General features: G+C 37.8%; 1 protein-coding gene across 1 annotated transcript in view; it reads left to right on the top strand.

Annotated features, from left to right (window-relative positions):
* Nucleotides 1-13,749, top strand: part of PCSK2 (proprotein convertase subtilisin/kexin type 2) — a 92,073-nt gene that overhangs the window by 43,482 nt on the left and 34,842 nt on the right. The window contains exons 3-5 of the mRNA XM_057369005.1: nucleotides 1,062-1,175; nucleotides 2,347-2,455; nucleotides 3,819-3,856. Of these exons, the coding sequence (XP_057224988.1) occupies nucleotides 1,062-1,175; nucleotides 2,347-2,455; nucleotides 3,819-3,856 (261 nt within the window). The remainder of the gene's footprint in view (nucleotides 1-1,061; nucleotides 1,176-2,346; nucleotides 2,456-3,818; nucleotides 3,857-13,749) is intronic.

The following is a 13,749-nucleotide window of genomic DNA, read 5'->3' as shown; positions in this document are numbered from 1 at the left end:
TTTTTTACAATTAAATGTTGGGACTCTTCATGCTATCTTGTTTCCAGGTGTTAGGCTGAAGAGTACAAAATGAGTATGCCAAAGTGCCAAAGTTGTCAGCACTTTTGCAAGGTCTGTGAATATATTAGCACATGTTACAACTCCAGCTAAAACCAGAGTGGTTTCCYTTGAAAATGCTCTTTTACGTGGRTACAAATAAGGGGATTATGGTCTGACATTTGAAGTTCCTGCCTCCAAAGATATTTGCATGTCTAACTTTTCTTATATTCTACAGTGCTTGCTTAAATGTTTTGTGGATTTGTGGTGCATAAAGAAAAGCATTTCTCAAAAACTGTGACGACTTGTGTTTCATAACCTGTATTTTCATATCCTACACTTTAGCCATTGTGGTCAGTTTAGTGGCTTTTTTACCTCATAGTTTTTCTTGTCAGTATATTTATTTATCACTTATTTATTGCAAGGATAATCCTTGAAAGCAGATCAYTTTACAAGACATTTTTGAGAGCCTCAGGAGTGTGGTGAAAGCTCACAACACCAGATGTTTTTTCTCCCAGAAAATTTATTCAGCAGCAAACGCTATCTAATAATCTGATAAAGCCCTGGAGAAATATCTGAAAAAGTGTAAATGTGGTTGAGACCTCCATCCTYATTTTATCAAATGTCTACAGCTTGCAGCTGTGACATATTTGGAATCAGTTAAATCATTTTAGCTTCTATTTTGGTGGCAATGAAAAATAAAACTGTGTCAAGAAGACCCATGATAATAATGATGCCTGGATAGGGGCTCACTSTTATGCTTGGTGTCTAAAAAATGTTCAAGCTGAGATTTTCTACACTCTGGGGGAGTTCCCCTCACAGCTGTTCCTGTAGTCCTGGAGCTTTCTACCTCTGTAAATTCTGACTGGAACCAATCACTGGTTTAGAAGTTTGCAAATAAATGACATGGACACAAAGTAGTGTGATTTCATWACCATTATCTCTCGTGAAAACAAGTCTAAAAAACTCTTTATGTGTCCTCAAGAATGTTGRATTAAAGATGTAAAAATGAACCCTTCCTGCAGGTGAGGAAAGCTGTGCAACAGGAGGGCTTCAGCAGAAGGAAGAGAGGATATAGAGACATCAATGACATTGACATCAACATGAATGATCCTTTATTTACAAAGCAGTGGTACCTGGTAAGTTTTGGGAGAAAATCACAATATTCATAACTAAATAATTGCCATTCAAACCATTCGGTGTGGTTGCAGTATTTTTCAACAATTCTTTCCAAATGCACCGTGAGGACTTGGGAATGGATCCAAGGCTCTGTTTTTTTGTTTTTTAATTTTACCCCATTTAATTTTTTTTGTATTGGAAAGATCCAGCACATTTCAGAAGAGAAAGTTCATTTCAGTCRGTGGAAAGATCTGTAGAAGGCTTGAAAGAGAACTGTACTGATGTCTTGTGGGCATTGCTGGTATGCTTAAGCTAATGTAAAAGGAAATTCTTGTTTTGCTGAATTGTTTTATTTTTCATGTGTTGTATTTYTATAGGGAGAAGTCTTTAGGCATAAAAGAAAAATTACATTTTTATTTCAAAGTGAAATGATTTTTTTTTAATTTAAAATTTTGATGAAGTAATTCTGGTCAGTTYTGTTGTTGCAACATTTTTGTGATGAAATACTCAATAAATACGGTGCTGCCTTGTTAACTTAAGAAAGGTAATTTTGCTTGAGAGTAATGTTTCTTCCTCTTTTTCTTATGTTTAATGACTCCATCCAATATGGCTGCAGGTTTTTCTTCCTAAGGCAGGAGTTTTCAAATGAATGGGGGCACATTAGCATGGATGGGATTTTATCCTTGATGGGTTGATGAACTAAAGTGARAATTAATTCATCTATTTTCTGGTTGTTAATCAAAATGTTGCAGTAAGAAAAAGAACAAAAATTTAGGAAGCTATACAGGAAACTTGCTTTCAAGAAGAAAAAAGTTTTATAAAAGTCCTTATGAAAGTGCTTATAGAAGTCCTCTGTACAATCAATTGGTTTAACTTTTTCCTGGGTTGACTCACTGGCCTGACATGTTTAAGTAGAAAAGTCCTTTTTTGGGGTCCAAAAGATTCCATGTTTAACCAAATCTTATAAACTGAAAAGAATTTATTTTTGCCAGTGTTGGGTTTTCTCAGATTTTTTCTTTTTACAGCAGCATTATTACAGTAGATATGATTGTGTACAGATGTGTACTCCAAAGGAAATGGGAAATATTTTCTGTACCAAAGATACATACAAAGATGTAAAGGAAAAAAACAGTGGCTGTGGAAATATATCAGTCAAGTTAAAAAAGCTGTTCTTTTTCACTGATGTTTTAGATTAACACTGGTCAAGCAGATGGGACTCCTGGACTTGACCTTAATGTAGCTGAAGCATGGGAGCTGGGATACACAGGGAAGGGAGTAACCATAGGAATTATGGATGATGGTAAGTGAAGACTGAATGCTCATTTAATACTTTTAACCAGACTTTTTTCATGTAATTGATGTTAAAAAAAAGGATTTAATAGTAATCGATTGCTTATAATGGTGAGACTACCAGCCTCCATAAATACTTGGAGATCTTCAGGGAAAATATCATACAAAGATGTGTCAGTGTGTTACAGATGTGTCATACAGATGTAATCAGATGTTTTCAGCACTACTGAAGCATGAATATCCAAGAATTAAAAGTAGTTTTCACTTATCACTCAGATTATCTTTCATGGCACACTGTAATGGCTGTTAACCTAAGAAAAAAAAACAAAAAAAAACCCTTGACTGCAGTAGGCACTGACTGGGGGGATGTAATTGCTGTGCAAAAAATACATAAGAAAATGACTTTTGGATTACTTTACTTTCAAAGTCATACTTGACAGCTGAAATAATTAAACATTCTCATGCTGAATGTCAAGGAAGATTTGCATATTAGTTATATTACTAATTTGAGACTAAGTTCAGGAAAGATGAAGATAAAACATACAGTTGAAGTTGCAGCTATTCTACTTATGGCTACTTGCTGAATTACAGGAGTTCCATGCAGTCTCTCAATGTTCTTTGGAATAAATTTTGGACATTTTCCTTTAATAGGGGCTGAATGGTATTAATAATAAATAAAATTTCTGGATCGACAAATGTTTTCTAAGGTCAGCTGGGATCTGTCTTTGCTTATTTCTGAGGGTAGATCTACTGCCTCTGTTGCACTGCTGGGATTTGTACATTTGCTGTGTGTAGAAAGGTCCCATGAAATAGAATGAGTATATTACACACCAGTGCTCTGAATYTTTAGCATGCCTCCAAAATGTGGATCCTATGGACAGATATTTGCTAAAATGGTTTTATCCAATATTAAAAGTTCTCTTGCATGCCTATAATCTGAAATGTTTGCCTTCATGATCACCCCAAGTCTACTCTAGGTAATTTTCTACTTARTTTATGATTCTCAGTGTTTACAAATAGTATTTTTTCTATCCTGTACAGATCAAATACTTACCAGTCTTGTTAGTTTTGATATGCTTTGAGATGACAAAACTCACACAAAGATTAATTGTGATTTAAACTAAYCTTAATAAGTAAATACAATGTAGTTTGAAAAACAGGTCAGTAAACTTTGTCATTCAGCTCACTGGCATCTGTATTTTGACATAAATGAGTGAAAAGACCACATTTAAAAACTGGAATCTCACTTCAATCAGTTGCATTGTTTGCCGTGATTTTCCATGGTTGTAAAGGAATCTTATTCTGTGATCATTAGAAAATCTTTTTTGAAACTTTTGACCTTTGTTTTCTGTTCTGTCGTTGTCTTATTGCAGGAATTGATTATCTGCATCCAGACCTTGCATCAAACTATGTAAGTACATGCTGACCTTTTCTGTAAAATGTAGATTTTCTTATTATTATAGTCCCTCTGCTACAAAATTTTAAATAGGGAGTGGAACAGAAGTATTGCTGGACCCCTGATCTTAGTGACGATACATTTCCTGTTGAAAGAACAGACTGAAAATGCMCTGCCTGTGCAAGGAATGGAAATGTGACCAGGATCTTTGTGGAGGAATGACAGTCCTGTGTCATATGAAATAATCTGCAGCTTGCAATTTTGGGGTTAGGACAGAAATTAGTAACCTGTGAAATGGCTGCAAGTCCTGCTATTAAGATGCAGAATGCCCCTGTCACTTGGAGGRCCATGGAGCTGTGGGCTGTGGCAAATAATTTATTAGCCTTTTAAACCTCCAGGAGCAGTTTAATTCCTTTATAAAAGGTGTTTTGATCCAGTGCTTCAAAACACATGCAAGGCAAGATTGTGTATTCTCAGCACAAGCTATGCCATTTGATTGTCCCTCAAACCCATGTCAGGATTCAGACCTTTGGACTGGAGGGTTTTTGAATTTTTTAATTCTTTCAGTCTCTCTCCAGCCCTCCATTGGCACCAGCTCTCCTATGTCCAGGTGCCTGCAGATCCCTTGCTGAGGGAATTCCAGGCTGCATTAGCTGAGCAATGTGGTTTAGTTTGCCATTGCAATTAAAYGAAAAGAGAAACAAAGAGAGCTGGAGATTTTGGAAAAAAAATATGAGCCATTTGGATAGAACAGCTCTAAAATTAGAAAGATATTTATTTTTACATATCGCATTCTGTAAAATAATAACACCCAGGATGAAAATCCATTTGTGTTGCTTGTAGCAAAGCACATTCAGTAGATAGCAAGTGGATACAGAAGATGTTTGCTTTGGAGAAGGAATTTGGGAGACAGCTGACCACAGAATGCAGATTAGCCAGTTTAACTCCTTATGAACTGGCTTAATATCTTGAGAGCAGCTAATTAAACCCTGTGCCCTGATTGCAGAATTCTGTCCCAAGAGAAATAACTTAGTAGCATGTTTCCATGAATTAATAGAAATAAAGAAGTTTGTAAAAGGCAGCCTTTGTCAGAATTGTGCTCTGTGTACATTCTAGCATGTCGTGGGCAAAGCACATGCTCCTCACTCACTTTTCAACAGCAGGTGTGGACAAAGTGTGAGGGAATATTCTGTTTCTAAAAATCATGTTTCAAATAAACGAGCAAAAAGTCTGTACAACATACCTGCTATAACAGTTCTATTGTTAACAGTGAATCTAGGATCATGCCAAAAACCAATACTGTAACACAGTGTTTTTTCTTTTAATTCCAAAATATTTTCTATTTGATGGATAAATATWTGTCAGGCTTAACAGAAATACATTGGTTTTAGAGTGGCAATAGTGAGTATTCTGGAAATTAATGGAAAATGACACAGAGAATGACAATGCACAGACATGATAGTAGGAATTGTGGGAAAATGGAGCTGAAGAGAATTCTGAGAGTTGAGAAAAGAGGTATTGGGATGAAAAGAGGAAATACAAGCTGTCTGGGCATGGGGACAGCAAACCTTTAATGGCAGTCATGAAAGACTTGTGAAGAGACTGAGTGTGAAGCAAAGATCTGAGGAATGTGTAGGAATGGCTTTATCCAAGTGAGGAGAGGTTCTGCAGTGGAACTGTGGTCAGGCTGTGGAGGCACAAAAGAAGATTAGCTGGTGTGGTAGCTTTGCTTAGCCCAGTTTTTTAGTAGTGGGAGGCAGGCACAAAAATAGCTCCTATGGGAATTTTCTGGAAGTSTTCATCATGTCCAGAAGGCCATGGAGGCCTTTTTTTCCCAGTCCAGTAGTAATTTCCTACTTCCTGGGGGTATTTTGAGCATAAACTAAAGATGAGGACAAGTTTAGCTGAAGGAAAGAGCAGTTTAGGTGTAAAAGCACAATGAAACGAGACTCTTAAGGAGTGAGTTGTTAACTGGCTGTAGGCTGACATAGCAATTACAGTCATTTTTGTTCAACACCTGTACCACAACTCTTGGTGTTTCACTACATCTGCACTTTGGGGCAGTTTTCTCTGAAGTTCTGTTGCTTATTTGTAGGAGATAAAACGCTTCTCAATTGTATTAAAGCCTGACATTGTCTGTACCTCTTGCTTGGAACACTGGGAGCAATTAAAAAGTGGTGGGTTTGGCAGCTAAATATTTTCAAGGGTAAAATCTTGGCATTGGTTCCTCAGTTTAACTTGGTATTAATGGTTTTGWCTTTTTGGTTTTCTTGCTTGAATATTTTAATGGGAGTTGGCACTTGGATGAAATGCAGTGTCAGGGTAGAGAAATATCTTTCTAAAGAAGAAAACTTTGTATTTTCTCCTAAAATGGCTGAACTTTGAGCGATCATATGGAGTGCGCTTCCATCTAYATTTTTCTTTCTGGTTTTGGAGATTTACTGCTTGAATCATCCATTTCTGGTTTTAATGCTCTTTATATACAAGGAAAAATACATGCCTGCTCACAGTGTGTTTGGATTGCTCTGCCAGCATTGCCTCCTGGCTTGCTGCAGTATAGCTACTTGCTTTTCTGCAAAAAAAGGAATTATGGCAAAGCTAGGATTTTCCATTCTACAGTGTGAATGCAGAGAGGCTCATTATCTAATGATCTAATATTTTCTTCCAAGCCTGGGAAACCCTGCAGAAGAGGAAACCTTGGAAACCTTCAGGAAGTTTTTTTTTTTTCCACCACAAAGAGAGCCCTTGATTATGAACTGATAATTAGAAAACTGGGACCTAATGTGCACCATGGTTTGCTTTCAAATCAGAGTGTACATATAAACACAGCAATTTTTAGGACTGACTTCTCCAAGATACAAGATGAGTGAGAAAGAAAAGTCAGGCTACAGGGACTGCATCTGAGATGTGTCTAATGAAAATGGAAAATCACAGCTATTGGGGATGGATATAGCAAACTGTTTTAAAGGAAAAGCTAAGAGAGCAAGTGGAGATTTGTTGTGTCACGAACAGAAACATAAGCTAAGCTCTCATATCAGTTTTTTAGTGTTTTTTTTTATTTTTGGTCACTGTCTGCCAGTGAAGGTCAATGTAGCAGCATTTATCCCACTTGGAGCAGCGGGGAGCTGATCATCTCCTCTATGTGTTTTTTTTTTTTTTTTCCCTTATTAGCAGTAGTGAGGAAAATCAGGATCTCACCAAGAGACTTGAGGCAAAAGTAAAAAAATTGCTGGTTTCAGTCTCTGAACTCTGCCTGAAGCTGAAAGCTTGTTTCAAAAACTTATGGGGAGGGAGAGGATGAGACAAACACAAGGAAACTGTAGGTGACTATATGAGTAGGGAACATTTTCACTACATGTAGAAGAAGAATCAAGCAGCAATTCTTAGTAATTGATACTAATTGAAAAGATTTTGAATTCTGTAAAATTGCACAGATATAACACATGCAAACAAGCATCTACATGAGCAATGCTTCATTGCTGGCCTTCCCCAAATGTCCTGTCTTTTCCTCTCTGTACCACGAGTCCTCGTGGTGCAGATTTACTTTCCAAGATCCTTGCCAGCTGTCACTCAAGCTGCATGCAGRAAAGGCCCTAAGTAAGGAATGAGGGAAGACTTTTTGGATTTACTTCAGGATTAGCTGAAGTTTTCTGTCAGATGTGAACAGCAGATGGTCTTACCTTTTCTTCTCTTTCCACTTTGTCAGCATCTCCAAACACTAAGCAGTCTCTTAGAATTTTTGGTAATTTGTCTCCAGCCAATACCATAACAGCTCCTCTGCCTTGCTGAGAGCCAAGTGGGGATATGTTTTTGGAATAATTATCACATAAGCAGTGAAGCAGGGAAATGTTCCACTTCTGTTCCGTGCTGCATTTGCCATTGTTAGCTAGAGGAGAAAAACCATCATTAAATAATCTTTACAGCCACAAAAGGAATAAGAAATAGCACAGGCAATAAATTTCACACTGCAAAATGTGCAGCGAAGCATTAGCAACAACATGCAGGATTTTCTTACTTTTAGAAAGTCTGGTTTTCCTTCATTAGCATGAATTTCTGAGTATGATTTGGCCTCTGCACACACAAAAAAGACCAGCAAACTGTTCTGGCAGCCATAATTTGATTGCAATGATTTACCTATACAAACCATCAGTATCTCCACTAAAATCTCTGGAGCCTAGTTGTGGCATTTTGCAGAGTTGACAAAGCTCACTGAAATTTTCTGAACCACACTGCTTTGGCCCTGGTGACCTGCCACTGCCTCACCCTGAAATCCCAGCTGATTTTTTCCCTTTTTTTTCCCATTTAACCAGTGAGAAAAAYGTTGCCCTTCCTTCCAAGTGCGAAATTTGTTTGAAACACTCTGAGGACATTGAAAAGCTCCCAGTGTCTCTGCACTGACATTAATATCAACCTGGGGAATCCTCAGGGATCGTAAAGCCAAACCATAGCAGGGTAAGGTTCACACTGGCCTGGTATCAAGGAATGATTTCAGGCAGCTTTATGAGATCTGATTCCCATGGCATGGTTTKCAAAAGGCTCTGACACAATTACACTGCCATTTCCTACTGCATTTCAAAGGGTTATTGAGCACGTGCACTAGACATTTAATTTCAATAAACCTTTGCTGCTAATACATCAAAGGTATTTTATGGGCTGACCATCGTTGCAAGCCCCTATTTTTAATTGTAATGTTAAAAAGCATTTATTATATAAAAAAAAATAAAGAACAGAATAAATTTATTTCAGCACATCACTGATTGGATTTGGACTCAGTTGGTTTCTTTTGGGTTTTTTTGGTATTTGTAATTGGTTTCTTGCTGATAGGTTTTCTAAAATAAACACTAGCATAAAAACTAAAAGTTATCAACCAAACCCTGAGATAAATTCACAATACATTCATCTGCTGGCACTGAAAATTCAATAARAACACTGATGGATGGAGGCTGTTGATGAAATTTCTGCCACAATCTGCTTCAAGAAATTGCTGAGACAGAATGAAGCCTTTCTTTTGCCAGGATGGAAAGATGGATCAAGTGTTTAAATGCCAGGCTGACTGATGCCTTAGCAACCAAAACTGATGGTTTTCTGTTGGGCTGTTTATGCTGCTCACGTGGCTTCTGGCAGCTCAGGGGCTGATTTTGGCATTTATAATATGATTGCTTAGGGCATGCATGACAGTGACATGTCACCAGCAAAAATTAGAAGTTACTCAGGAGAGAATGAAGTTCTCCCTTTCAAACTTGGCTATTTTTTCTGTTACTCTGCACAGGATAATCTTCTGGGCTCATTTCTCTGTTCTCTGCAATCTGTTTTTGTTTTTTGTTGGTTTTTTTTTTTTTCTCAAAATGTATTAAAGGCTGAAAAAGAGATGATGCTTTCTCTGATCATATCAGCCCAGCATATAAGGTTCTCAATGTACCTGGAACGGTGTCCTGGAATTAGTCACATCTGGAAAATGCTTCAAATCTTGGAAAACATAATGGRCTCCTACAAACAGTCCTTCCCTAAATAAGATGACTGTTCAGTTCCTCTGCTCTGTACCTTAGTGCTGCTTATACTGCCAGTGGGGGAGAGAAAGGAGTGAAGGAGATGTCAGGGTCTTCCTACTTAATSAAAAATATGAGTTGTTTGTAATCGTAGATGTTATCACAACCTTCTAGCTTTCAACTCAATTAAAAAGATGAAACAACAAAAAACTTGAGGACTGTTTCCCCTCTGGATTRTTTCATATGGCCAGAGGGCACAGAAAGAGGCTTTTTCTGCAAAAGAGGTCGTGACTTGTGAGGGAGGTGTGATTGCCTTAAAGGAGAGATAATTTGTGTCACAGAGATGTGTTTACAGCTGCAAACTGGATTTCTTCTGCTGAAAATTGTTATGTGAGAGGTTTTGCTAAAGCAAATTTTGAGAGATCCAGACCCTGGCAAGACCTGAGGCTTAGCACCATCCATGCACCTGGAGAGAGCTCTAGTGATGTTGGCCTCTCCAGGGGGATGCACTGATTTATGCTGGCTATAAAATAGCCCCTAAACACAGTTCCTCTGGAATTAAAAGATCCTCACATGTTGTAGCTGCGTTTGCCTGAGATTATTTTCAGATAATGAGCACTGCAARAAGTTTCCAGCTTCATTCTGTATTAGAACCACCTGAAAGGAATAATTTTCAAGTTATATGCCTGCCTGTTGTGCAAGCAATGTGAGATGGTGCCAGAGATACTCACTTTSCAAGCAAATGACCACTCATTGTCCTCAGAGTTTATTTTTTTCTATAATCAATGCATTTAATGAATCAATTGCACACTGAGAAAGTCCAAGGTGGCTAATTGCTTTCATGATAAAGCTCTAATATTAATTTTCACTTAAGGCATCATCTGTGGAAAATAAATTAAGATTGGTGAAATGAGAAATGCAGAGGGATGAAAGAGCAGTAGACATTTCTAAATCAGTTCTGGCTGCTGCTTTTGAAATTGGCTTGYGCCTCTCTCCAGGGTTTCTCCAAGCAAGCCCTTTTGAAACATTTTCTTCTTTTATTTGGGCAAGAAAAGTAGGAGAAATATGTTAATCCTCACTGTTTTCCATGAAGGAAACTGGCGCTGCTTTATTTTGTTTTGTAATTACCTGCCTTTCTTCGGATCATTTAACTTTTGGAACTGACCAAAAATCTTCCATTAGAACAAATRCATGCATTCCTGGTCTTTAAATATCTAACTCATTTTTTTTAATCTGTGTTCTGTGGGCACCTTGTTTTGTTAATAAATTATTTTTCTCTTCACATTAGCCCAAACATCTGGTTGGAGAATTGGTGAGAAAAAATTATCAAACTTTTTCACTTCAGAGGAAACATTTATCCTGTAACATTTCTCTCTGGCACCATTGTCTCAAACCAAGACTGGTGCACTTGGGAGAAGAGGGTCAGAGACATGGTCCCCTGGAGGCAGTGAACACCATATAATTTTAAAACCAAGTTTGACAAATTGAAGAAAAGAACCTTCCTTWCCCTGAAATGAAAATAACACAATTTGCATTGAAAACGGCCCAAAAAAGTTTTAAAGATGATTCCATTTGAAAACGTTTGTTTTCTGCTCCTCAAAGAATAGTTATTTTAGCTGCTCATACTGTTTAAGACCCTAAACAGTGTGGAAATTCCTGAATATTCATCAGCATTTAAATGGCRCTTAATKAAAATTCATGCTGTAGTTACRTTTTAGTTACTAAGGTATCACCAGRGAAGTCTGAATTAGAGGGTGTGYGGAGAACACTATTCCCTCACAAAGCTTCATCAAAATTCAGTGGGGTTTCGGGGGTGTTTTTTGGGCCCAGTGATGATTTTGGCAAGGAGAGTCACAAACCCACTCTTAACTACAGGACGTGCAATTGGTTTTAAAAGGAAAGTTTTGGCCAAGACCTCTAGATAAATCTTGCAAAGCAAAGGAGAGTAGGAGAGCTGGAATTCTTAAGGAGTGACCTTTCTTCTGTGAAATCAAAAYGGCCTGAGTASAGTAGATAAAGCTACAAATKATCTCCAATAYTTTAAACACCTCTCCTTCACTGTGCTTGTAAATTAATTTGGCTAATTTGAGATTAATTCAGTCTTTTCTSYCCTGGCACTTCATCTTGGCATGGTTGTTCGCTTTGCATTGTTTGATTTTAGTTTTATGTGTTGATGTTCTCCATATTGATATTTTGCTTCTTGGTAGCTATGTAGGTGATRAAGGTATTTTTAGACATCTGCCCTATTTCAGATTGCTTTGATTTAAATATAATGTTCTTCATTTCTGTTTCATTCCCAGTAGAAGCAATGTGCCTAATGAACATCTCTTACTGGGGAACAGAACAGCACTGCACAACTTCTAATAAAATGCTTGCCATAATGAAGTCAGTGGTAGTTTTGAGTTAAAATAGGAAATTTGACAGATCACATAAATTGCAGTTTTTAAAGATTTGTTCTACTGGGTATTGCCTTTTTTTAAAGCATTACAGTAAGAGGCATAGACTTCAACAGAGCAAATGATGACACCAAGGGTTGTGGAAATGTGGCTGCATGGGTTAACTTGTATTTGATGAAACTTTGGCTATTTGTAGTGCTGTACAGCTATTGTTTGGTGAGACTTAAATGGATATGGTAGTGGATAGTTGCACATTCCCTGTGTTGTCCTTATTTGGAAGAATTGATGTAGACTGGGGATTGTTGGAAATGTTTTTCAGGCAAATTGTGTTCTGAATTTTGTTAATTGAGGTGAACCTCTCTTTGAGTATGTACAAAAGTGAGCACGAAGGCTGTGCTGTGTTCAAGKACTTAATRATTTCAATGCTAGCACATTTTTYAGAATTCCTTCKTGTGAGAAACTAAATCACTTTAATWTAGTGGCACTTAACTCGTTTCCAGGATTAGTTAACTGATACCATGATTGACAGATGTAGTTGTGAATCTTTCTGTCAGTCATCTAATGATGTCTAGGACACTTCCTAAATTTAAACCTCCAGTAAATTACTGTGAAAACATTAGCTGTGACCAAACAGAAGAACCTGGAATGATCGTGTACTACTTAAAATCTGAAATACTTGAAAAATTTAATATGTGGATTTACATGAGTGCATTCTGAAGATGYCACCTTCTCTCTCTGTAATTTTTGGGTTTAGCTGATTCCACATGGAATAAKCAATGCAAACTTTTTAATTAATGCCAAAGCATATAAATTGGTGCATTAAAATCCCTGACAGCCCAGCATGTCTTGACAGATACTAATCGCATTACTAATTCTTCCTTGGGGTATTTGCAAAGTATGCCTAATGAGGTCAGCATGCAACTGGAATAAAGCACCATAGGTCTTCAAGACATTTTAACTCTTAAGACTTGTAAATCAGCCTGTGTTTGCTTTCTGTGACAGAAAAAACTTAGGTAATACCTTGCAATATCTGTTTTGAGTCTCTTCTCTGAAATTTTCACCTCCTTTTGCTTCACCTACAATGTCACTTTTATGTGTTTGTTCATCTTCCATAATCATGCARTTTTGGTGGTTGTTAATAATTCTCTTCTCTTGTCAGTTGAGAAGCCTTTCWTGAGAAGGAAAATGCCCAACCAGTTTTCTGTCTTGTCTGCTCTCATTTTCAGTTCCTCTGCATCACCAAATCAGCTCTCCCTCTTCTCCCTTCTCCATCACCTGCATGGACCAGATCTCTCTGTTGTGGGTCACGCCCCAAACCACCCACGCCACTTTGATTTTCCTCTTCACAAAGCCACCATTTGGCTGTTCTGTGGTGTAGCCTCTAGAAGTGGCCATCTTTGTGTCATGTTTGTTTTCTCAGTGCCATTGCAACCACAAGTCCAGTATTTATGCCTACAATATGGATGTACTGGTGATAACTGGTCAGTTTTTGTGGACTCTGCGATGTGGGTGCTGGTGCCTGTTAAGCAGGAAAGGTTTGACCCTCCCAGCATGAGTGACCACTCCTTGATGGAGTTTGTATTGCAGGCTCTGAGCTGTAGATTTTCTTAAACTGATGGAAAAAATTCTCACTTATCCCCCACATGCTGTTTTAGAGACCTTGATGCTGAGTGTGATCAGGATCTTGTTGTGTTTAGTGAGAAGAGAGAGATAGCAGATTTTGCTGGATGTTGGACTCACTGACAGTTTTTCTCCCCTTCTATTCCCACTCATCCCTCCAAGAGGCTCTAAGTGCTGGCTGCCATCAAAACAAAGGCTGCAAACACAACCTTTACTGCAGCTCAGTGCCCAGCAATCACATATATGATGTACTGACAGATTTGTCAGCTGTTTCTTACAGGGACATAACTAAGAACAGTGGATTTGGACCTCATTTCTCTACTGCTAGCTTTATACCTCTATTACTCTCTTAACCTCAGTAGGCCATACCTAATGCATAATCAAAGTATCTGAAAGGGAAAAAAAA

Source organism: Malurus melanocephalus, unplaced genomic scaffold (assembly GCF_030028575.1).
Source record: "Malurus melanocephalus ecotype Western Australia unplaced genomic scaffold, MMel_1.1 scaffold_101, whole genome shotgun sequence".
Taxonomy (NCBI): domain Eukaryota; kingdom Metazoa; phylum Chordata; class Aves; order Passeriformes; family Maluridae; genus Malurus; species Malurus melanocephalus.
This window is presented reverse-complemented; position numbering and strand designations above follow the sequence as displayed.